The 23,843-nt window shown below is 35.5% G+C and overlaps 1 protein-coding gene and 2 long non-coding RNA genes across 4 annotated transcripts; all 3 read left to right on the forward strand.

The window, feature by feature from the left end:
- The first annotated feature begins 2,451 nt into the window (after positions 1-2,451).
- On the forward strand, positions 2,452-5,134 carry LOC113293667. 2 transcript variants are annotated; one of them, XR_003332445.1, is made up of 7 exons: positions 2,452-2,694; positions 2,801-2,875; positions 2,975-3,041; positions 3,458-3,505; positions 3,725-3,866; positions 4,391-4,631; positions 4,733-5,134. It is a non-coding gene; the product is annotated as an uncharacterized LOC113293667 (long non-coding RNA). The 2 variants fall into 2 exon arrangements; XR_003332444.1 differs by having other exon boundaries at positions 2,463-2,694; positions 4,391-5,134.
- A 4,355-nt stretch (positions 5,135-9,489) lies between these two features.
- On the forward strand, positions 9,490-13,112 carry LOC113296413. Its single transcript, XM_026544722.1, has 4 exons — positions 9,490-9,739; positions 9,902-11,035; positions 11,131-11,757; positions 11,938-13,112. The coding sequence occupies exons 1-4, from the start codon at positions 9,490-9,492 to the stop codon at positions 13,110-13,112; spliced, it is 3,186 nt and encodes a 1,061-aa protein (XP_026400507.1).
- Positions 13,113-20,325: 7,213 nt separating this feature from the next.
- On the forward strand, positions 20,326-20,794 carry LOC113293668. The gene is made up of 3 exons (XR_003332446.1): positions 20,326-20,369; positions 20,489-20,606; positions 20,708-20,794. It is a non-coding gene; the product is annotated as an uncharacterized LOC113293668 (long non-coding RNA).
- The last annotated feature ends 3,049 nt before the right edge of the window (positions 20,795-23,843 follow it).

Genomic DNA, 23,843 nt, shown 5'->3' on the forward strand with positions numbered 1-23,843 from the left:
CGAAGATTAACTACTGTTCATATTTTTCTAGATCTACAAAGTTTAAGTTCAAAAATGGAAATTTTATGGAAGAAATCACACTTTCAGGGAGTAAACATCATCAACAATTCAAAGACATGAAAAGAGTGAGAGAGAAAATTAGTTGTTGTGGTGAAATTTAAAGAGAAAATGGAAGTTTCAGTGGAAGTTTTTCATGTTCAGGAGAAGAAGGAAAATGTGAAAGAAGTTAAGGAAGGACGAAGAAAAGATAAGAGGCAGATGCTGCAATTTCTATCACAAACAGAAATTCGCACAGATGGTTTGAACTGGAGCGAGTAAGCGATAGGTCACATGTTCGAATTTCGCAGAGACACATATTTTTAATTTTCTTCTCATTTGCATGGGAGAATAAAAGAATAAGAGAAAAACATTGTGCGTTTATTTCGCAAAGAGATTCTTGAACAGTTGGTCAAGAGAACAATATGTACGTTCGTGGTCGCAAGTTCGAACTTCCCTGCGAGCATAGTTTTCTTCTTTTTACAGATAGCGAAGAAATGAATAATTTCGCAATATTATTTCATTAGTTCGCAAACAAGAGGTAGCACAGTTGGTCAAGCTTCACTAGAGTGAGTTAAAAGACTCGAGTTCGAATCCCTCATCAAGCTTAATTTTTCGCACATTTTTGAAATCCTAAAGGCGAAGAAATGGAATAAAGTACAACATTGTGTGTTTCTTTTGCAAGTAACAAGTAGCGCAGATGGTCAGAGAAGGAGTATGCAAACTAGAGGACTTGGGTTCGATTCTCCCTGCGACCAAATAATTTTTGCTTCGCAAATATTCGTTTCGCAGAGTTGATATTTGATTACTTCGCACAGTCTTTGATTATTTCGCAAGAGAGGGTTAGCACAGTTGGTCAGGAGGCATGAATGCAAACAGCAGGTTGCGGCATCAATTCTCGCTTCTTGCATGTTTATTTTTATTATGCGAAATTTATACAGAATTGCCTCTTACACAATTAGAATTTTATTACTTCGCAAGAACTTTGATTATTTTACAAAAGAGGCTTAGCACAGTTGGTATGGTGCGAGAAAATCCAAGAAGCAGATCAAGGGTTCAAGTCTCACTTCTCACACTTCTTTTTGCTGCCACTTCTTTGACAACAACAGCGACTCACATGAAAGATAAGTACCACCTCCTTGAACATTTTACTTTATACTAGGAACGAATAAAAAGATTTTTGATTTGATTTACAAAAAGCGATTAAATCGCACGATTACAAAGATTTCAAAGATTACTAAGACTTCAAGATTACAAAGACTTCAAAATTACAAAGATTGCGAGATTTCAAATTACAAAAAACTGAGAAAATCAATTTATATATTTCTCTAGAATATTTCTTTTGCGGAGAATAAAAAGATTTTTGATTTGATTTACAAAACGCAATAGAATCGCAGAATTACAAAGATTTCACAACTACAAAGATTTCAGAGTTACCATGTATTAGAATTTCTCTTGAATATTTATTTTGATTCAAATGATATGATATCCTCATCAGAAAGTCTACGGTTACGGTTAACAATCTTCATACGAGTCTCCGATCTTAATATAATTTCACAGTCTTGTTCTTTATTACTTCATTTACAGAAATTCCATTTTGTTCATCAAATTTCACATAAATCCAAAATCTAAACTTGCAAATAAGAATTTAAATCATCTCACTGATCACATTTTTTAGAAATTCTGCCAAGTCAAAGGTCAATAATTGCATCAACAACATAAAATTTAGTTTGGAAGAAAATAAACATTTATCAAGGTGAGGAAGAGGATTTTCCACGTTTTCAGTTTATCGTAGGTCTGAAAAACATTTTATGTCAAATGTCCAATTTCTTATGTTAGAATCTAGTTTATTACCAAATCGTTTTCGGGAAATTGGCCTTTAAAGACCCATTTCTAATGGATCTCTAAATTAACCAATGTTTGTTGTATTATCCTAAATAAGCCATTCCACTAACTCGGGATTACCATCAGAATCATAAATCTATCGATATATATTGTTCATATTATCTATATGTCGTCTCTCACTAAGTCAGAATTTATAACAGAACACTAAACCTACTAATATTGTCATATATCCTTAATGACATCTTCCACTAAGTCTGAATCTTTACCAGAACACTTTATCTATCATCGTTGGAATTTAAAATTTGTTTAATCGGAAGACAACAATAATTATCAAATTTATTTATCATTTTTCTGATTCAATTTCGTACATTCTTCAAATTTATATATAGTCGACGGTGAAGAAAAATATCCAAATCTGTTCTATAATTTATATAAATTCATTGGATTTCTATCGTGCCGTTCCCACACACTTGTCTCAATCCGTACGAGAATACAAAACCAAATGTATATCGTTGAATAATCTCCACAATCCGTACGAGGATCCATCTCCACCGTCCAAAATATTATTTATAGAAAAACATAAAGGTAAAGGTTATGTTTCCTCTGAGTTTCCTCTTTCTCTTCTTCGGTTCTCTTTCTCTGTATGTTCTCCTCTGTAACTCGCTTCAACCAAATCTGGTAACCAAATTTCGAAATCAAAGTCTAATAAACACGAACTACGAATACGTAAAGCAGAGATCACATACATGGCGTTGTATCTGATCCTTGGGCGTTATTAATATCTTAAACTCAAAGATTGAAGCAAGATCTAGGGTTTGTTTGATCTTATCTTTAATCTATATAGGTTAATTTTCGTAGTTTATTTGGTTTTCACTCAGGTTCATAAGGGTTTTGAACTATTTGAGCGTGTATTATGCAGATTTCGCCATGTAATAAAAAGTCTAAAGATCCTCATCAAATCGAAGCATCGACATCAAGGAATTGGTATTTTCTGGTAAATTTTTTACCATTAGCATCAGTGGTCTCAACTGTTCTCGTGGCTAATTAGAATTATAGGGTTTCTGGTGTTAATTTTGTTTGTTGAATGATGCAGATGTTATAGTTTCTTGTGAGAAAATTTGGGGGAAAATTTCTTGTGGCCAAGGAAGATGATTCATAAGGTTAGGTTATTACAATTCATACTTGTTTCTGGTTTCTCTAGATTTTGAGTAAAGTCTTGAAATTTTATCAAAGTTGGCATTTGTGGAATGAATGCTATCTCTATGGACCTATGGTTAATAATATGTGTGTCTGAATTGTGAAGTAGAATAAGTAGTCTGATCTGCTACTTAACCTCTCTAACCCCCCTCTCTGAAACCAGATAAATTCAACTTGAAACACAAGAAGGTGATGAGCCGGGAAGATTTTGGTTTAACTAACTTATGTAGATGAAGCCATTAATCATTGGCCTCCTGGATGCAAATAAAAATGTAGTATATCTATTTTAAATTTATAGAATTTGTGTTTGTTAAGCTTTGCTTGTGGTTTAATAACCAATTTCATATGGTTTTGATGTTTTTTCTTGTTGATTTTACAGATTATTGATGAAACGCATACAGCTGGAAGACCTAACCAATGCTGACAGGTGAGGCCTTGTATTTGTATTGTCTTTAATATTTTATGCATCACCTGCAGGGTATTACTTTTGTCTATCTTCCTAGCTGTTGTAACGGCATTTGCGGATGGAACTCTAGTCAAGTGTACTCCAGTGTTACTAACCTACTTGCAGGTCTGCATCGAGTATTTCATTGTCCGGAATGTAGACTTCTCATTCAGTTAATGAATACATGTTATATTTTTCCAGAAAATCCCGGTTAAGCTTTGTCCATGAAGTCCATATGATACAACTGCAGTTTATGTGTCTAAGTCGGCTTGTTAGGCTGGATATACTGCTGGTGCTGTTAAGAAGTTGTACAAACATTGCTCCCTGGAACTGGTGCTATTTGGTAAAATTCTCCCTCTTCTAGCTTGCCTTTTTCTGTTTTGCAATGGATTTCAGGCTAATAATTTCATTATGAGTTAGTAGTTCCTTAAGTTTCCCAATAATTGTTCGTTTCAGTTCACCTAAGGATAATGCTATTGGTGTGGTTAATTTGATCGCCTAAAGCGTATGCAATCATGCCTTGTCGTGATTAGCTTACGTATAGATTGCTTCAAAAGTTTGGTCATGTGTTTGGTCTGCAAAGCAGGGTCAATATTGTGTACAATTATCCCAAGGATTATTATGTTGCAATGTTTTAGTTAGTATGTGAACAGATTGTTGTGTGTGACAGATACTTAGATTACATGCGATCTTTTATTAGTAATCACTTACAGAAACTGAGCATCCATAAAAAATTATTGAAAGATTGAGATGTACTATCTGATGACCCCTCCCTATTATCTCCCTAAGTGTGTCTATTTTCTATAGTCAAGTGCTTCAGTTGAACAAGGTAGCCTTTCTAACAGCAATATCTCATGTGTGCTGCAGATTCTTGTCAGTGTCATTGTTGTGATGGCATTGAAACTTTTTGGGTAGTGGCAACAAGTGGATTGTGGCAATTCCCCTCTTTAATGATGCAGTTAGGCTACTGATTTTTTTGGTTGGGGAAATGGCAACCACTTCCGATAAGATTCCTGACTGATTCAAATCCAGTTTGTGTTTCTCTCATCTCTTTTAGTTTTAGATATGGTGATCAATTCCTTGTCTCTCCGACATGGAAACAAACAAGGTATAAGAAGAACTGTGAAACATCATTTCTAGTTCTCTTTTTCTTTTCCATTATTCAAATTGAGGAGACTCAGTGCTCGTTTGTGGAGTCTTAAATTTCAGAAATGCCGTGATTGCCATGAGAATTTTAAGGCCTCAAGGGCGTACACGTTCAAGTTCAAGGGACGACAAAGGCTTCTAGGGCATCCGTTGCCAGTTTCACATGACGAAAAAAATCAATTTATACATAGAGAAAACGGAACAAATTAAAGAAGCCCAATGCAAGTTCCAGGCACAATGCACTCGGTTAAATATTGGTTCTTAGTCCAGCTGATTCTCCAACCATTGAAGATCCAGAAGCTGTTTAGTGCTTAGTTTTATGTTACTCCTTTATTTCTAGTTAAAGTTACATGAGTATTAGTTTTCTTCAGTACTGTAGAAGTGTTGTCTTTTAAATAGTTCAATTAGCAGCTATGAGTGCAATTATCAGAATATTATTCAGTTTAAATGGTTTTCTTTTCTATATTATTTTCGTATTTTAATGAATTACAAAGACTACATTTGTTGCTGACTATTTTGGAAACAAACATAGTTGATTGCAAAAAAAGGGGCGAATCTACTTTTGTTCAAATAAAAATTAAAAACAAAATTTATCCTCGCCTAAAAGAATTATTTAGAGACAAAAGAAAATCGTTTAATCACCAAATTTTTTGTCTCCCAATAAAAATTTTAAAAACAATATATTTTATCTCTGAAAAATTTTATGAGACAAGCAAAATTTGTCTATAAATTTGTATTCCATCGATAAATATATCTGATACCAAAAAAACTAATTTTGACACAATTTGTTTTCTGTCATTAATATTTTTTTATTCCGAGACCAATATTTTTTGTCTATAAAACAAAACGGATCTTTGTAAACTAAATACATTAGTCAATAAAAGAAATTTGGGACCAATTTTCTTTGTGTATAAAACTCACTTTTAATGGTCGAAATATTTGTCTAAAAAACCATTTTTAAAAACGGTGGTACCGATCATCCAAAGCTCTCTTTGGAGACAATAACACTTGTTAGTAAAGTATGATTTAAAGATAAAGTACTTTGTCGCTTGAACTTATTACCGGGACAAAACTAAATTGTCATGAAAACATTTAATGAGAAAAAAAATTTATCGCCAGAATTAATTTTGATGACCAAATTTATCGTCGTTAATTTTGAACTTTGAAGACAATTTACGGTAGTCAATGAAAGACATATACAACGACAAAAAATTTGGTGTCACCAAAATTATCTCCTGCGACCATAAAAAGTTTCCACGACGATGATTGGATGACAATTTTTTTTTTGTTCCAAATTGTATTTCACGACTAAACAAGGTAGTTCCCTGACAAAATTATTGGTCACCAAATGTCCATTTTCTTGTAGTGACTTCTTGACAAGTTCCTTCAAATTTATTCAAATTTATTCTAGGTAGATATGAGAAGGTTGTTCCCAATAATCCATTTCGTAATCAGAACGAACTGAAATGAGAGAGCTTTTGTCTGGAGAGGCATCCAAAACCAGAGAGAGACGAAAGACGGCAATGGTGTATAAATAAACTAAAGAGCTTCTGTTGTTGTTTCAGTGAGAGTGTAGCTACCAATTTATAAGCAAACCCTAAAGTGTGCCCCTTATCCTTATCAAGGGTAAGAACTTCAATGTAGCACTACAAGAGGATGTCTTCTACCATGATATATGAAAGCGTAAACATAAACGAAATCAAACCAAGCGGGATACTGATCGCAAGAAAGGGGTGAGACTCACTATGCGGCTTTATCCTAACTTCCTACTCGCAATGAAGAACTCTTACCGTTGCTTGATGTTCTGTCTAACAAAGAGGGATAAACTTATGCCCAGAACTCGTAATGGAGACTCACTATTCGGCTCTATTGCTTGAGCACCATCTGTCGTCTACGAGACTTATAAGCTTATGCCCAGAACCTTTCCTGTAAAGGTAAACTCTCCGTTATATTATTTCGATATCGAGAAAACATGTTAGGATGTTTGAATTGCTTTTAGTTTGTCGTCAAGTCTAGTTGAGCCTAACACAACTCTTAAAATCATTTGGCTGACAGTTATTATTGTTGGTATAATGTTCATGAAGTAGCCAGTAATATTTGGTCTTGTTAAGGATCGAGCAAGAGAGAGGAGAGCATAAACGCGGAAGCATTGAACGTCTACATTGATAATAATTCTTGGTGTCTTAATTCTCATGGCTTAACAACCTATTTATATTGTTCACAAACTTGTCGACCACTCAAACTACTTTCCTAACTAAGATCAAACTCTAAACATAGACATATCTCCTAAATATAGACTCTCATATATATTATTTCCTAATAGGTCTCATGCATGCGGGTTGCTGTTCCAGTGGTTCCTACAATTCGAGTGTTGGTACTTGGGAAGCAATGGATGCTCACAAAAGAAAAAGATATAAAAATGCAGCCCCGTCAATGTTTTCTAATGACCAAGGAAATGCGCAATTGGAAGAAGCTGCAAGTGTCAATAGGGGAGATGTAAAGGCTGACAGCTGCAACAAGAATACAAAGGAATCATTGAAGTTCCCTCTAGTTAGAAATACTAAATTTATTTGTCAATACTAAAGTACAAAATTTATTTGTCAATTTGTTTTGTATGATGAACTCAGCCTTCTGCTCGTTTTGATCGTGGTGATCAAATCAGTGTAGAAGTGTGCTACTCTGAACTTCGCCGCCGTCCTTGGGGCCGGGATTTATTAGATAGTAGAGTTCTCGTTAGCCATTTTTTCTTGATTTCTTTTTTTGTTTTTTGTTATTTTGTAGTATGTCTTCTTCTATAATTCTTCTTAAATCAAAATCATTTGATCTCTCTTGGATTGCTAATGGTAAAAATAGAATCCTTAAGGTTTTGGAGAGATTGCAAGGAGTAAGTAATTGGATTTTGGTACCTGAGATAGCAGTTTCTTGGATTCATGAGGTAACGGTGGAAGCTATTAACTCGTTATCTGGAAAGCCCCTAAAATGGACTCGCAGATTCGATCAGGTTGTGATACTGATTGAGATAAAATCAAATTATTAAGTTTCAAGGTTTGAACCGGCTACTGATTCCAGAAAAAGATTCATATGCATTCCATCAGGTTTTGAAGGTGCAACTTGGAAAACTTTTTGGGCTTCGGTGTCACCATCTAATGTTCATAGAATGGATTTCATGTTGGGGAATAATGATTTTCCAGAGCTGGATAATTTGTCCCAATGGAAAATGAAATCAATTGGAGATTTTGGAATTACGGTAAAGATTCTTAACTTTCATTCTGGATGGCATAAAATCTCCACTGGCTTGATGAAGAAATTTAGTTGGTCTGGTAAATTAAATCTGAGGTGTATCAACGGGAAGCTTGCTTTTTTCGACGCAAGATCGAAAGAGGTTTTCGATTACTTCAGTGAAGAGAAGATTCTAAATATTGGTAAATCGAAACTTTCTTTAAGCCATTGGGCTTCTGAAGATCCTCTCATCAATAAGGCTAAGAACGTGGATAAAGCACATTGGTTAGGGATCCGTGGTTTACCATTGCATTTTTGGAATTCGCGTTCTTTTCGTTCTATTGTCTCTTCTTGGGGGAAACTTGTTGATATTCATCATACAACTCTGAAGTTTGACATATTGAATTGCTGCAAACTAAAAGTCTTGTCTGATCTCAGTAAAATCCCAGTGGCCGTGAATTTTCAAGGTCATTGGTTGAGCATCGAATGGCTTCAAGAACATATGGATGATGAACATCAATCTCATCATGATCATCATAGGATCAAATTTGTGGTGGTCAGAGAGGATGAAAATCTTCGGTCGAATTATTTCCGCTGAGTCAACATCTCCATCCCGTGATTCAAGCTCGGAAGATTCTCCTTCCGTTTCCAGCAGGACAAAATCTTCTCCGGAAAATATGTCTAATTCAAATTCAAATTCTTCTTACGCTACTAATTCGGCGGTAAAGAAGTTAAATTTGGTTTGGAGGAAAGTTGCTGATAAGCAGCTAAAGGGTAACCTAACCAGGCATAATGAACCAGATTCAGAGACTAGTGGTGAATTTTTTATCCCATGGGTCACGGTTAGTAAGAAAAAATCGAGTATGGGGTCGGGTCGTAATATGGGCCAGATAGGGGAGCGTTACCTTTGGGTTTCGACTCTACCATTTTTATGGGAACTCCTGCCCATGACACGAACCGTTTTAGTGTGTTGGATCAATATATGGACCAGATTGGGGGATGTCTTCTAATGTGGAATTCGGTCCTACCATTTTCATGGGAACTCTTGTCCATGATCCAATGCAACCTTACCCGGATCCAAAAATAAGTAGTGTGGGTCAAGTTGCTTCTAATTCGATGTCGCAAATTATTAGCCCTATAGCAATGTCTTTTTTCAATCATGGGAACTCTTGTCCATGATCCAATGCAACCTTACACAATGTTAACCAATACAATCTCATCTCCTTCTAGCTCTGAGCTCCTACCTACAGTGGAATCACAAATTTCTAATAGTTACTTGAGTGAAAACATTGATGCTCAGTTAAGTTTCGATATGAGATTGGGTATCTCGACTGATCATCCAAGAATGCGAATATTCTGTAAGGATCTCATGATCAAAAATTCAAGACCGGTGCAAGATATGGAAATTCCTCTGAGAGAGGATGATGATGGTCTGGGAGCACTTCAACCAGATGAAGATATTGATAATCATCTTTTGCAGAAGAATGATGAGAAAATTGAAGCGGTTCAATGAACTTTTGCATCAGAAAATTTGGAGTTGGATTCGGCTTTTAATCCTATTGCTTCTAGGGATAATATAGAGGTGAATGGATCATAATATTATGAGTTGGAATATTAGGGGTTTGGGTCATGATTCAAAGACAAATGCAATCCTCAATGCAATTTTGAGGAATAACCCAACTATTTGTACAATTCAAGAATCCAAAACTGAGAGGGTGGATGATACTTTAATTCATTCTCTTTGGGGGAGTAATAGATGTAATTACGTTTACTTAGCTTCAGAAGGGGCTTCAGGAGGGATATTTGTCATGTGGAAAGAAGGAATTATTCACATGGAAGATCATTTTTTAGGTGCTTTTTCAGTATCTATCAAATTCATAAATGCTTCTGATAATTTTGTGTGGTTGTTTACTTCAGTTTATGAAGCATCATATGTGAGTTATTACAATCAATTTTGGCAAGAATTAAGTGATATTCGATTACTCTTTGATGATCCTTGGTTCATTTGAGGAGACTTCAATGTTATTCTATCTGCTGATGATAGAAACATCCCTGGTGGTGCTATGGGAAATAGAATATCTTTTAGAGCTTTTGTTAACATATTCTCCTTAATTGATTTACCAATGGATGGAGGGAGATTCACCTGGAAGAATTCTCAACAAAATCCTTTGCTTATCAGGTTAGATAGGTTTCTCTTATCTCCAGATTTTAATGAGCACTGCCCTGCACCTATCCTGATGAGACTTAGGAGACCAATTTCAGACCACACTCCTATTTTATTATGTTGTAATTCAGGTGACAAGATTAAATCCCCATTTAGGTTGGATAACTTCATACTTATTCATCCTGAATTTCTCAATAAACTCAAGATTTGGTGGGATTCTCTAGTTTTTACTGGAAAACCTAGTTTCATTTTTTCTAAGAAACTTCAGGCTGTGAAACCATTCATTAAAGCTTGGCAAAGATCTACTTTTGGCAACCTTCATTCTCAGCTGGATAATCTAGAGCTTACTATTGATGTGCTGGATTCGCTTGAAGAAGTCATGGGTCTTTATGATGAGGAGATTGTGGAAAGAGAACAAGCCAAACAACAACATTCTTCTATTGCAATGAATATAACTAGAAAAGCAAATCATAGAGCAAAAGAAAAATGGGCTAAAGAGGGGGAAATCAATTCTGCTTATCTGCATCAGTTAGCTAGTTTTAAATATAAATGCAACAACATTTCTTGTCTTTCAGTGGATAGTGCTCTAACTTATGATAAGCAGCAGATTGCTGCAGAAGCAAAAAACTTTTACTCCTCTTTATTCTCTGAGAATCATAAGATGAGACCAGATTGTGATAAACTTATGATGCCTGCAATCTCAGTTGGATATAGTATTAATCTGGAGAAGCCATTTTCTGAAGAAGAGGTTCATTCTGTTATCAAGCATTTTGGAGCCAACAAAAGTCCAGGTCCAGATGGATTCACTATGGAATTCTACAAATTTGCTTGGAATGTGATTAAAAGGGACTTAATGTTGATGGTGAAGGAAATTGAGGATTCTTGTATGTTGGATTGGAGGATTAATTGCACTAATTTAACTCTCATACCCCAGTGCAATGGAGCTGTATCTCTGCATAACTTTAGACCCATCAGTCTAATTGGTAGTGTCTATAAAATTATTTCAAAATTGCTTGCTGAGAGAATGAAATTGGTACTTCCTTCCATTATATCTGATTATCAAGGAGCTTTCATACAGGGAGGCAGATTCAAGATAACATTCTTATTGCTTCTGAACTTATTGACTCTAAATTGAGACAACATGAAACAGGTTTAATTTGCAAAGTTGATTTTGAAAAAGCATTTGATAATGTGAATTGGAGTTGTGTGGATATTACTCTTGCCAGGTTTGGTTTTGGAATGAAGTGGAGAGCATGGATTAAATGGTGCATTTCTACACCCAGATTTGATGTTTTATTAAAAGGAGAAGCTACTGATATGTTTAAGGGTAAAAAAGGTATAAGACAGGGTGATCCAATATCACCTTTCTTATTTATTTTAGTAGCTGAGGTGCTCTCATTATTGATCAAAAAAGCAGCAGATGAAGGTCTTATTGCTGGTTTCTCTGTCTCTCAACAAGGTACTCTAATAACTCATCTTCAATTTGTTGATGACTTGATTGTTTCTTCCAATGATGAGGAATCTCAAGTTCAAAATCATAAAAATATTTTACTAGGTTTTGAGATCATTTCTGGTCTTAAGGTAAATTATAGGAAGAGTACTATTGTGGGCTTAGGCCAAGCACATAATGCAGAAAGTTGTGATGACATTTTTGGTTGTTCTGCGCCTCAACTCCCAATGAATTACTTGGGTATTCCACTTGGTAGTAAGTCCAAAAACAGAATCATTTGGAATGATATCATACTTAAGCTGCAACAAAACCTTTATAGCTGGAAAATAAAATATCTTTCTAAAGGCCAAAGGGTGTTAATGATTCAAAGTGTACTTTCTAGTCTACCAATCTATTATATGACTATGTTTTAAATTCCTCTGTCTGTTCCTAAAGAAATTGAGAGAATCATGAGGAATTTCCTTTGGGGATCAAATTCTTCTATTAAAAAGAGGAGTTGGTTTTCTTGGTCTAGAACTGCTTTGCCAAAAAATAGCGGAGGTATTGGTATAAAGAAACTTCAGTTGATGAATAAGGCATTACACTCTAAATGGATTTGGAGATATGGCTCAGAGAAATATGCCCTGTGGAGGAGAATTGTAAATCTAAAGTTTGGAGGTGTAGTAAATGCTTTTCTACCTTCACTGACAAAAAACTCTATATGTCACAGTATGTGGTCTGGAATTCTGAAGTTTAGAGATTTTGTTAAAGATGGTCCTGTCTTGAATACTAGTGCTGGTGTGTCTATGTATTTCTGGGATGATGTATGGATTTGGGAATTCCCTCTGAAACAACAATTTCCCTCCCTATTTCAGATAGCAAGACAAAAAAATGCTTTGGTTATTGATCTGATTTCAAATGAAGGTGCTTGGATTTTAAGCTTCACTAGAAATTTGAATGATCAAGAGATGTTGGAAGTGGCTAATCTTCTACAGATTATTGATGACCCTTCTCGACTTGCGAATGAGGATTCAAGACATTGGTGCTATGGAGAAGATTTTTCTGTGGCTAATGCTTATGATGCTCTTGAAATTGGTGGTTTGTTGACTTTCCCAGATAAAAAATTGTGGAATTCTAATTTGCCATTAAAGGTCTCATTTCTCTTCTGGACATTGTGCTTTAGTGGTGCTCCCACTTTTGATTATTTATACTCTGCAGGGCTTGTGCAAGATCCAAAGTGCACTTTCTGTGATGATTGTGTGGAGACAAATGAACACTTATTTCTTCATTGTAAGTTTGTATTTGATATCTGGTCTTACTTTCTCAAAAGTTTTGATATCAATTGGGTTCTTTCTAGAAATGTGCAATCCAATCTATGGGAATGGGGAGATAAATGTCGGAGGAGAACTCGAAACAGAAAAAAAAAGATATGGAGTATACTGCCTTTTGCTATTTGGTGGTGTGTCTGGAATGAAAGGAATGCTAGAGTTCATAATAATGTGAAGAAGGATTTGGATCAAATGATTACGGATGTAAAATGTTTGATGTTTAATCGGGGCTTGAAGTCGCAATTATTTTCTGGTTTTCAGTTGAGCACTTTGCTGTGTAATTGGAATGCTGTGATGCATTAGTCCATGTATTTTTTTGTTATCTGTTGTTATTTTTTCGGTAACATTTGGATCTTTTTAATTTAATTTGCCTTTTCTGTAAAAAAAAAATATTCTTCTTTCACGAAACAAACTGTTCATTAGAAACAGTTGTTTCCCTGGGCCTGGCCCGACGGACAACAATATCTTCAAATGCTTTTGGTCCCAAGACCTGAAGGTACTAGGTAGGGCACGCGCCCCATCCGAGTCATGACCTTAAGCCAAAAAAATAAATGTATTCTTCTCGATTCTAGCCAATTTTCCTCCTGGGAACAATCGCACTTGGCCTGTAATATCTTCAAATGCCTGCGGTCCCTCTTAACAAAAACAAAAAGAATTCTTATGCCTTAGGTGAGTCATGATTTTAAAATGGTAGATTATAAAGAATCCTCTGCATCATATCAATGCCGACCATCTTCCATTTTTTTTTTGAACATGACTTGTTACTAGAAAAACCACAAAGCAAATGACATGTCCAAAAAAAAATAATTAAAATAAAAGAAGAAGCTGTGCAAGTGTATGATTCAAAATCTACAAATACACCCCCATACAAGAAGAGAGGGAAAGAAGAAATTTGCACAGTCTACATACTATTTCAAGCATATCACGCTCGAAGTTTTGGAACACCGACTGACAATCTTGATGAGGCGTACTGGGATCACAATCAAAGGTAGTTCGATAAGCCCAAACTAGGCCAGAACAAGTCATGGAAAATGTGGTTGATTCACCTCGTGGAACTGGAAGCTCCCCATCAAATTCGCACTCCTCTGGCGCCTGAAATCTGTAGGTGGAAATAAACTGGATTTATACTGATATTAGAGTAGAGATATACAAACTGGATCAAGACTCCTGATGCAACTTTGCGCATTCATGGCAAAGCAAGGTCATTCACGGACTCTCACAACAAATTGAGATTATAAGTTAATTTCAAAAACTTCAAAACCAAATAGAATACATTCAGATTAGATCATGAATCGGATACTTTCATCATTGAAAAAACAAACAAACCGGAATTGACTAAACTTCTCGTAATTTTTATTTATTTATTGGGAAATTGGTTCACATACACAATAAACTAGAAATGATTAAACTAGCAGATCACTTCTTGTACTTCTGAGACAGTGTAAGCTTAAATATTCTAAACCCAAATATATTAAGTGGTACTAAAACACACACAACAACCATGACTTAAGAAAACTAAAAAGAGGATTCGATCGGAGAAATCATTATGCTAAAAACGGCTTTTGTTGTTGGTGATCCTTGGACCGTCTCCCCGACTGTTTTCTCCCATGATTTTGTTGCAGCTGATAGATCTATTGTCGTCTTTCTTTAGGGTTATGAGTTGCCTTCTTTGGTTCTTAGCAGATAGAAGAGGGAGGCGCAGTTTGGATGCATTAGGAGAAAACTTAAGCTACTTATAAGGGAAAGGGATGGAGATCTACCCCTTTGAGTTAGGGTTCGCTTGCATTTCAAGTCTATTATATGATCCAACAGCTGCTGCTTATTCCTTGACCGACCGTATTGGGTGACCTAAATTTGTTTGACTTGTCTAGACCCCAAGGTCAGTTGGTAAACTATCTGCCATGTGAGCACTCAATCCTTCTTAATACTCCCTCCGTCCCCTATATATAGGCGGAGTTGTAAAAAATTATAGTCCCATTAGACAGGCGGACTTTCAATTCCAAGATGGGTTTTTCCATATATTACCCTTATTTATCATAAGTAGTTACAAATATAATTAAGTTTTGTTTCTAATGTTGGAATTGTACAAAGGATAAAACAGGAAAGAAGATGGAAATGTAGGAAATCAATAAAATTTCTTATTCTAAGAGAAATTCACTTTTCCGCCTATATATCGGGGACGGAGGGAGTATAAAGGAGGATGGTAAGGCTGACGTGGCGCAACCAAATTCAATTTTGAGTTCTCTTAAAATTTAAAAAGCCACGTGGCAGCATTGTCAGCAATTAACTGCACAAAGGAATAGATGCGTCTTTTCGTTACAGACTCATCTTTGCATAGCAGAATATGTGAAAAGATTCAACCATCCAACTGTCAGTTTGCAGAATGTATGGGAAGATGGGTTCTACCGACACGACTCTTCATGGTGGATAAATAAGTATGCAATTTCGGAACACACACTAAACGACCAAATTGATACCATCCCAAGAAAAAAAAGAAGAAGCAGTTCCTCTTCACGTCCATGGTGGTTGAATAAAAAGTACTTCAATGATTGTTTTGTGGATAACAGTCGAATGAAGTGATAGAAATTCGACAATCAGGTGGTAGAAAAAAAAGCTCTTTTGAAGTGGTGGCACTCCCAAACACGGACATTCAAATTTCCTTCTGATCAGATTCTTTTCTTACCCCAACTTTGGAACCCGTTTGTTTCTTTTCGCTTTTAGTTTTTGTATCTTTAAAAATATCATTCTATTAGAATACGTGCTTCCAACTCAAAACCAATTGGCAATGAGTGGAGAGGTCCTAATAGATTGTAAACCGTAGGATCTTAAATAACCCAACCATGTGGGACTAATAATAATCTCAACACATTCCTTTTCGGTCGCAGAGTTATGAATTATCCATTGCAAAGATGAAACCCAAGTTTGTAGTGCAAGCTTTTGTGTTGTTCAAGTCACCAGCATCAAAAGAGGCGCCTATCAAAATTTAAGTTTTTGATGTCTCCTATACTGCGAAAAGAGGGAACCGTTCCGATAACTCCTGTAAAGGTAATGCATATACAAATCTCATATTTGTTACAAATTAATAGGTTCAATTTTGTATCCTATCAAACACATACTTTGTTTATGTATATGGGGCTTCATGACCAGCACATTTTGGTAGTGTGGGTACTAATTCGCACATGTGAAAACAGATATGCCGTCAAGGCATGTAGAGATACTATTTGTGTAGATAACAAAAAGACAAGTATTGTTCTGACGAATGGTGGTTATGTTATCAGCACGCACTATGCTGAGATCGGTTCAACACTTTATAAAGAGGTAACTCTGACAATTTAGAACTCCGTTGATAATTCGCCAGTTTCTTCTGCTTTATGTAACGTACCATCTGTGCTGTGCTGTTCATGTTATCTATGGTGTTGTTCAAGTCACCGACACATATTCTTTTGTACAGTTTAGCCTGCATATATCTCTCAATGTGATTTCCTATGCCGAGGCCTCTCCCTCTGATGTATTTAATCATAACCAACACACACCATATTTTAGATTGAACGTGATCTCATATTGTTTATATGATTTTCATAATAGCATAATTTATTTTTTTATTTGCAACCCTGATTGTCCCTCTTTTTGATCATTTTTGTATGCAATTTAAGTCTTATTTATAAAAGGGTCTTTCAACAAATTATTTGCAGATAATATAACGATGTAGAGATGCATTTTTGTAGGCACAAGTAGCCAGCCACTGCTACACTTCTAATTTGTAGGCTGCTAAAATCATTCGATTTTGGTATCTTCTCGCACTCTATGACATTACCCATGTATGAAGGCAAGTAGGCAACAATGTTCTTGGCCATCAAAGATGAAAAAGTACCCGATGTTCGCAAGAGCATAAATAACAAAATATGCATTTGTTAACATCGAAATCTTGCTGTGAAAATTACCTAATTGTTGATCGGGGCTTTCACTATGAGTAATCAGCATTGAATCTTGGCACTCTGCTGTTCCGGTTAAGGGCTCTGTCCTTTAGTTTAGGTATGTATGCATGTATAAATGGGTCAACCACTCAACCCTTATGAACTAACAAAATATGCAACTTTTCTTTTTGAGTCAGCTAATGAACTAGCCCGTGCATTTGCACGGGTTTACAGAACTTGTTGAAAATAATCCTCGGAGACTGGGAGTAGTAATACTCTAGTCAAATTCTAACATTTGGTATGCCAATCTGGAATCTTTTTATTGCAAAATGAACATTGATTGATATGGTGCTAGTTAGAGAATGTTAAACTGACCTGGAGCAATGTACCCAAAATCTGGAACCTTATTTTCGAATATAGAGTCCAATAAGATGTTATTTCCAGTTATGTCTCGGTGCACGATTGGAGGTGACGACAAACCATGAGCCACACCTTTAATTATATTCGACCTCAAATTTTACTATACATTCTTCAGTGAGTATTTCAGAACAATGAAGGCGTTTTATATCGGAAAAAATTACACCTTTATGGCGTTTTTATCATTTAACTTGTTATCATGAGTTTCAAGGACATTAGTCCTCGTCTGGGTTATTCATTTGAATCTCGAATTGAAGGAGAGGTTCAAAAACATAGCGAAGAATGAACAAAATTTGAAACTTTAATGTTACTGGGTTCAACCAGCTGAAGTATCCTTGGGTTTTAGATACAAAACTTATTGCCATGAATGTTTACTTTCTAAACAACACAGTTTCAAGGTGTTGGTGCCGGCAAACTAGTGTTTCCATTTGATGGTACCATTTCAATGGCTTCTAGGCCATCATCTGGTGACAACATTCTCACCCATCGGTCGTGTTGTGTTGTCTTATGAGCATCCATTTTCTTTCTCCATCTAAATCAAAGACCATTCATTAAACCACAATGAGATGAAAACAGGCCACATCCGACTAAATTTTCCACACATTTCTGGTGTCAAAGGATGTTCCCGGCAAGCAAATATTCTGGTGGTGCTGTATTGAATTAATGTGCTTCTATTTTCCGCATCAAACTCAATGGCAGTTCATATTCTATAGGTAAAATACTCAAATTGGACTGGATAGATAGGTATGCTTTTACTGAATCCTGATTACATTTCACGACCAAAAAAAAAACAAAGAAAAAGAACTGGCAATGACAGAACTCCTTCACCACATGATAATTTTACATAAAACTAAACTATGGAGATAAGAAACAAACGGAATACAAATGATTAAACTAGCATCTACTGTAATTCCCAGAGAAAATTACATAAGGAAACAAAATTGAAGATTCAGAAAAAAGTACAATAGAAAAGAAAAATGGGAAATTGAGATATTGAGAGGATAAATCATGCTGCTTCTTGTTGTTGATGCTGTAGAACTACCACCATCACTTGTTTCTGCCATGATTTTGTAGTTGGAGGTCAGTTTTTTTTTGTAGGAATTACCAATAGGTACTATTATGGTAGTCTTAGTTAGTAGCAGGTCCACCCACTAAAGCCCAGTAACCAGAGGTCCATAATAAAAAGAAAAAGAGGAAATTGGACCAAAATTTTATCCCTTGGTCCGTTACACGTGCGGGATGTCATAATCCACTTTTAAAAATACCCAAACTACCCATTCCCTGATAATACATATATGTTTCTTAAAAAAAATCATCATTTTTTACAGATCCGAGTTCCGCTCTCCTCCTCTCTTTCTTCATCTTCTCAAATTTTGCTCCTGCTTTTGAATTACGAGGTAGAGTTTTTATGAAGATCTCTTTGAAGATTTACAGGTATGTTATGTAATATCTCTTTCTGCTGTTTTTTTTTTTTTTCAACTGAATCTGTGAAGATCGGATCGTTTTGATTACGTTTTCACCTTCTTCTTTCGGTTTTTGTTTGTTTTTTGCATTTATTTTTGTTTTGGTTTGATTTTTATGAATCTTGATCGTAATTATTTAATTTTTTGGCTAGATTATGATGTTTTTAACATATTTGAACTTTCGATTTGATTATCTTGTTGTTTTCGCTTCTTCATTTTATCAAAATCGTGCTTGTTTGTTGTTTCAGGGGTATTATCCAACAGTACATATGTTGAATACTGATACAAATTGCTTTTGATTCTGTTTTGTTCTTAGTTTTATCACTTGTTGTTGTTTGATTCATAAGTACATATCTTCGATACTGAAATAAGACTCTCTCGATTTATGGTCTTCTTCAATATCTCTCGCTTCTACAAAATCAGATGAAAATTTCTTTGTTGCAATGTTTATATTAGGGTTTTCACGATCTAATCGTGGTTGTATTTGATTTCGTCTTTTATCTCCGTGTCTAATTTGTTGATTATTTTACTAGATCTAGATGAATAATCAGATTGTTTGTTCATTTCGTTATTAGATCTGATTATACCAGTTCCATTTTTGTTGGTTTTAGATTTATTTAAGTTTGTTGTTGTGTATGAACCAGCAGTACGTATATCCCGTACTGACAGAAACCTAGTCTACTTTTAAGAAGAAGAAGAACAAGATGGTGCATCATTATGATTTACGAGGAGAATATTTGTTTTCTGTTTCCAGGTATGCTTTCTAATCATCTTGTTTGATTATTTTGTTCGGTTTTTCTTCTTTTGACTTGTTTTTTTATTGTATTATGATAATCAAATCGATTTGATTGACGCTTTTATGGTTTTTAGGTTTGTTACAGTTGTTTTTCGTGTATGATTTGACAGTACATATATGGCGTACTGATACAAAACTCTTCTAATTTTGTTTTATTTGAAGTTTTTCCAATTTTTTTGGTTCGATCCATGAGTATGTATGTATAATACTGATAGGAAGTGCTATTTGCTGTGTTTTTGCTCCTTTTTTAGTTTTACCCTTCAGTACTTATGTGAAATACTGTAATATGTCTTTCGATTCTCTTATTTTTCATAGATCTGTCACCTGTTGTTGTCATACTGTTAATTTGTAGTTCATGAATCTTCAGTACATATATCGCATACTGATAGGAAGTGCTCCTTGTTATGTTTAAGGAGAAGTAAAGAAGATGCAGGCATACAGTGGAGCTGCAATAATGGGTGCTGCTGTACAACAACCCAATCTTTTTACTAAAGGTTCTTCAAATTTTTTTCCCAAGTTGGGTACTACTACTGCGGATAGATTACCTTCTCAAGTTAGGCAGACCCTGAAGTACGTTCAATAATTGATAGTGAGAAGAATCATCAGTTTAACAGCTTGGAGCTCATTGCTTCAGAGAATTTTACATCTCGCGCAGTGATGGAAGCTGTGGGTTCTTGTCTCACAAACAAGTATTCATAAGGGCTTCATGGTAAAAGGTAAAGATGGTTCTTAATGTTGTATTTTTTCCCTGTATTTGTATTGAAATGCATTTGATCATTTCATTCTGCAATGTAGGTACTATGGTGGAAATGAGTACATTGATGATCTAGAGACACTTTGTCAACAAAGGGCTTTGGCGGCATTTCACTTAGACCCAAAGAAATGGGGAGTTAATGTCCAACCTCTGTCTGGTTCTCCTGCTAACTTTGAAGTTTACACTGCACTTCTCAACCCACATGACCGTATTATGGTAAGTTGAGGCCTCTTTCTCTCTAATTTTTTGAAATCAGTTTTGAACCCCTAAGGGATGTAATCAACTCTCCTTTCAAAATATGGGGCTATATTAATTTTTTCATGTAACTGGAACAGGGTCTGGATCTTCCTCATGGAGGTCACTTGTCACATGGATTTATGACTCCTAAAAGACGGGTATCTGGGACTTCGATTTATTTTGAATCGATGCCCTACCGTCTTGATGAATCAACAGGTGCTGCTCTGCATTCTTATATTGTGTAATGACTATATGGTTTATTGTTGTTCATTTATAATTCGTTGATAATTTGCATTCATTACCAAATTCACTTGCAGGCCTTATTGATTATGATATGCTTGAGAAAACTGCCACCCTCTTTCGACCAAAACTCATCATTGTTGGTGTTAGTGCTTATCCTCCTGATTTCGATTATCCTCGAATGAGAAAGGTATATACATATCTTTTGATTGTCAACAGTTGTGATTCTTAGTGATCAGAGAATCAGACTAGTTAACCCATTACGCACACCTAATTCCCTTTCCTGCTATGTTTCTTGAAGATTGCAGATTCTGTTGGGGCTTTTCTCATGATGGATATGGCTCACATAAGTGGTCTCGTTGATGCATCTGTACTTTCCGACCCATTTGAATATTGTGATGTTGTAACAACCACCACTCACAAGGTACACCTAGTCCCATTCATGAAGTCTGCAAGACTGCAACTACTGACACCAACACAAGCAGCATTTGTTTTTATTGGTCTAGGTTCAAGGGTCATGTTGTTTACTATGTCTTCTGTTTCAATTTGCAGTCATTACGAGGTCCCAGAGGTGGCATGATTTTCTTCAAGAAAGATCATGTTCTTTGGGTTGATATGGAATTTGCGATTAACAATGTTGTTTTCCCAGGGTTACAGGGAACTAAAACTGTAACGGTTATTTGTTATTTATCATTGGTTCAACATTATAACATTTTTTAGGTTGTTACAGTTGTTTTTCTTGTATGAATTGACAGTACATATATGTCGTACTGATATAAAACTCTTCTAATTTTGTTTTATTTGAAGTTTTTCCAATTTTTTTGGTTCGATCCATGAGTATGTATGTATAGTACTGATAGGAAGTGCTATTTGCTGTGTTTTTGCTCCTTTTTTAGTCTTACCCTTCAGTACTTATGTGAAATACTGTAATATGTCTTTCGATTCTCTTATTTTTCATAGATCTGTCACCTGTTGTTGTCATACTGTTGATTTGTAGTTCATGAATCTTCAGTACATATATCGCATACTGATAGGAAGTGCTCCTTGTTATGTTTGATTCAGTACGTATATGAAATACTGAAATAGATGCTCTTTGTTACGTTTGATTCAGTACTGGAATTGGATATGGAGATGATCTGGAGCTGCAGTTCAGAACTTATTGCAAGAAATGACAGATTTTGAATGATAGGAACAGGAGTTGTTGTTGGTTCAAATTTGCAAGATTGTGAAATTGGTGGTGGTCTTGATGAAGTTACAAATTGGTTGTGACGTGTGTTTGAAAGAAGGTGTGCTGCAAATGGATTTGGAGGAACATAGAAGGTTGGGTTGCTACATTGTATGATCCTACAATGTATATGATGTAATACGTTTTCTAATTTATTTATCATTGATTCTTACAGATTTGTACTCTACCTGGAAGCAGTGCAGCAAATATGTACTCGAATTTGTAAGCATTCAGATATATAATCGGATTTGTAAGCAGTACGACAGATATGTACTCAGACAGATATGTACTCAAATTTGTAAGCAGTGTAACAAATATGTACTCGAATTTTTAAGCAGTGTACCAGATATGTACTCAAATTTGTAAGCAGTGTAGACACACACGTTTGGTAGTAATGGGCATTATGGACATTTCCATGTTTTAATTAATTTTGGACCTCCGGATAAAAAAAAATTCCGGCTAGACCCTACTATGAATAACTATATGGGCCTAGGACCAAACAAGAAATTTTCCTTTTTTTTTTCTAGGGCTTCTCTCCTTGTCTACAAATAGAGAAGAGAGACAATGGGTGGCTCAGTTTAGGGTTCACCTATACTACTACTTATAAGGGTTAAGCGGATCTACCGTCGAATTTAGGGTTCACTTGTAACAGATTGTTTCCACTGTATCACTTACGGACGACTGTGATGGAAATCTTTAAGATATTGATCTGACCAAATTTTAACAGTTGACTAAGGTAGTCAAACCATCCAAACGGTCAAATAACGATACTGCCTCTTGTACACCTCTTGGCACATTAGAATTTAACTGCGGGAATTTAAATCTGATGCTCATGCATAAGATTATGTGGGTTATCAAATTACACCATCATACACCACAAAATCATATGATGGATTATCATTTACCCCATAGTTTAAGGTCTTATTTGGCCTTAATTGCATATTAGATTGCGAAATTATTTGGAATTAGGGTCTTTTTTTTTTCTCGTGTTTTTTTTCGGAATTATTATATGCTATTTGGAGGTAGTTTTATGTAGAAGATGTAAATGTCCAAAACATGCATACTGTTAACGGGACGTGACACTACGCGTATTTATTGGACCAACCGAAGCAAGGAGGATGTGATGATATTTATGTTTCGCGCGATCCCATTTTTTCATCAGTTTTCCAAAGCAAACTTCAATTATTTTCAATCCAAAAGTTTCAATTCTTTTGGACGACAATCTAATTTCAGATTTCATTTAATTTCTTAAATTTGGCAGGAATTTTATTGGATGTAGAAGATGTAGATGAACTTGGCATAAAAGATAACGTTTCTCGGTTGGCTCCCCACCGCATGCGGTCATCTAGTACATTTTCATTATTGGGGCATATTATGTGCATTTTCTTTTAATATGAATTATTTAGAGGTAGACATGGATCCATTTGACACTGAAAATATAGCATAATGAGCCATTGTAAAAGTATTATGAGCCATAACAGATGCAAAGCATCTTGCCAGCCATTCATCATATTCTGAGTTATCATAGGATTTTGTTTTATCATGTTAATTACCCGGTTTCTTTCGTTAGATGGTGTTTTTTCAATTTGATTGTGGCAATCTTTTAAATTTTGCTCTAGATTTTCAATTTTCGCAGTATGCTTACTTTCCGCCCCTTTTGTACTATTTTTTATCTTTTAGATTAGGCTTTAATGTGCAATCTTACAGTTTTAAAAATCCAGTGGGGCTCCATATCATAAGAACTAGCTCAATGTCTTGTGGAGTAGTAGGTTAACAAGAATTGGCGGCGAGAGAAATTTTTCCCCTGTTATGCTTGGTTGGAATATAGTGTCGTGCTTCCATCAGATGTAGCAGGGACAGACCCAAAAACTGCTTTAGTTTTAATTGTGAAAACTATAGGGAGACCCATTCTTACACATTTTCCTACTGTGAAACCCACCCTCACAAAATCTCACGGGCGCACCCAAAAGCAGCCAACAAATTATTTG

The sequence above is a fragment of the Papaver somniferum genome, chromosome 7, assembly GCF_003573695.1.
Source record: "Papaver somniferum cultivar HN1 chromosome 7, ASM357369v1, whole genome shotgun sequence".
Classification (NCBI taxonomy): domain Eukaryota; kingdom Viridiplantae; phylum Streptophyta; class Magnoliopsida; order Ranunculales; family Papaveraceae; genus Papaver; species Papaver somniferum.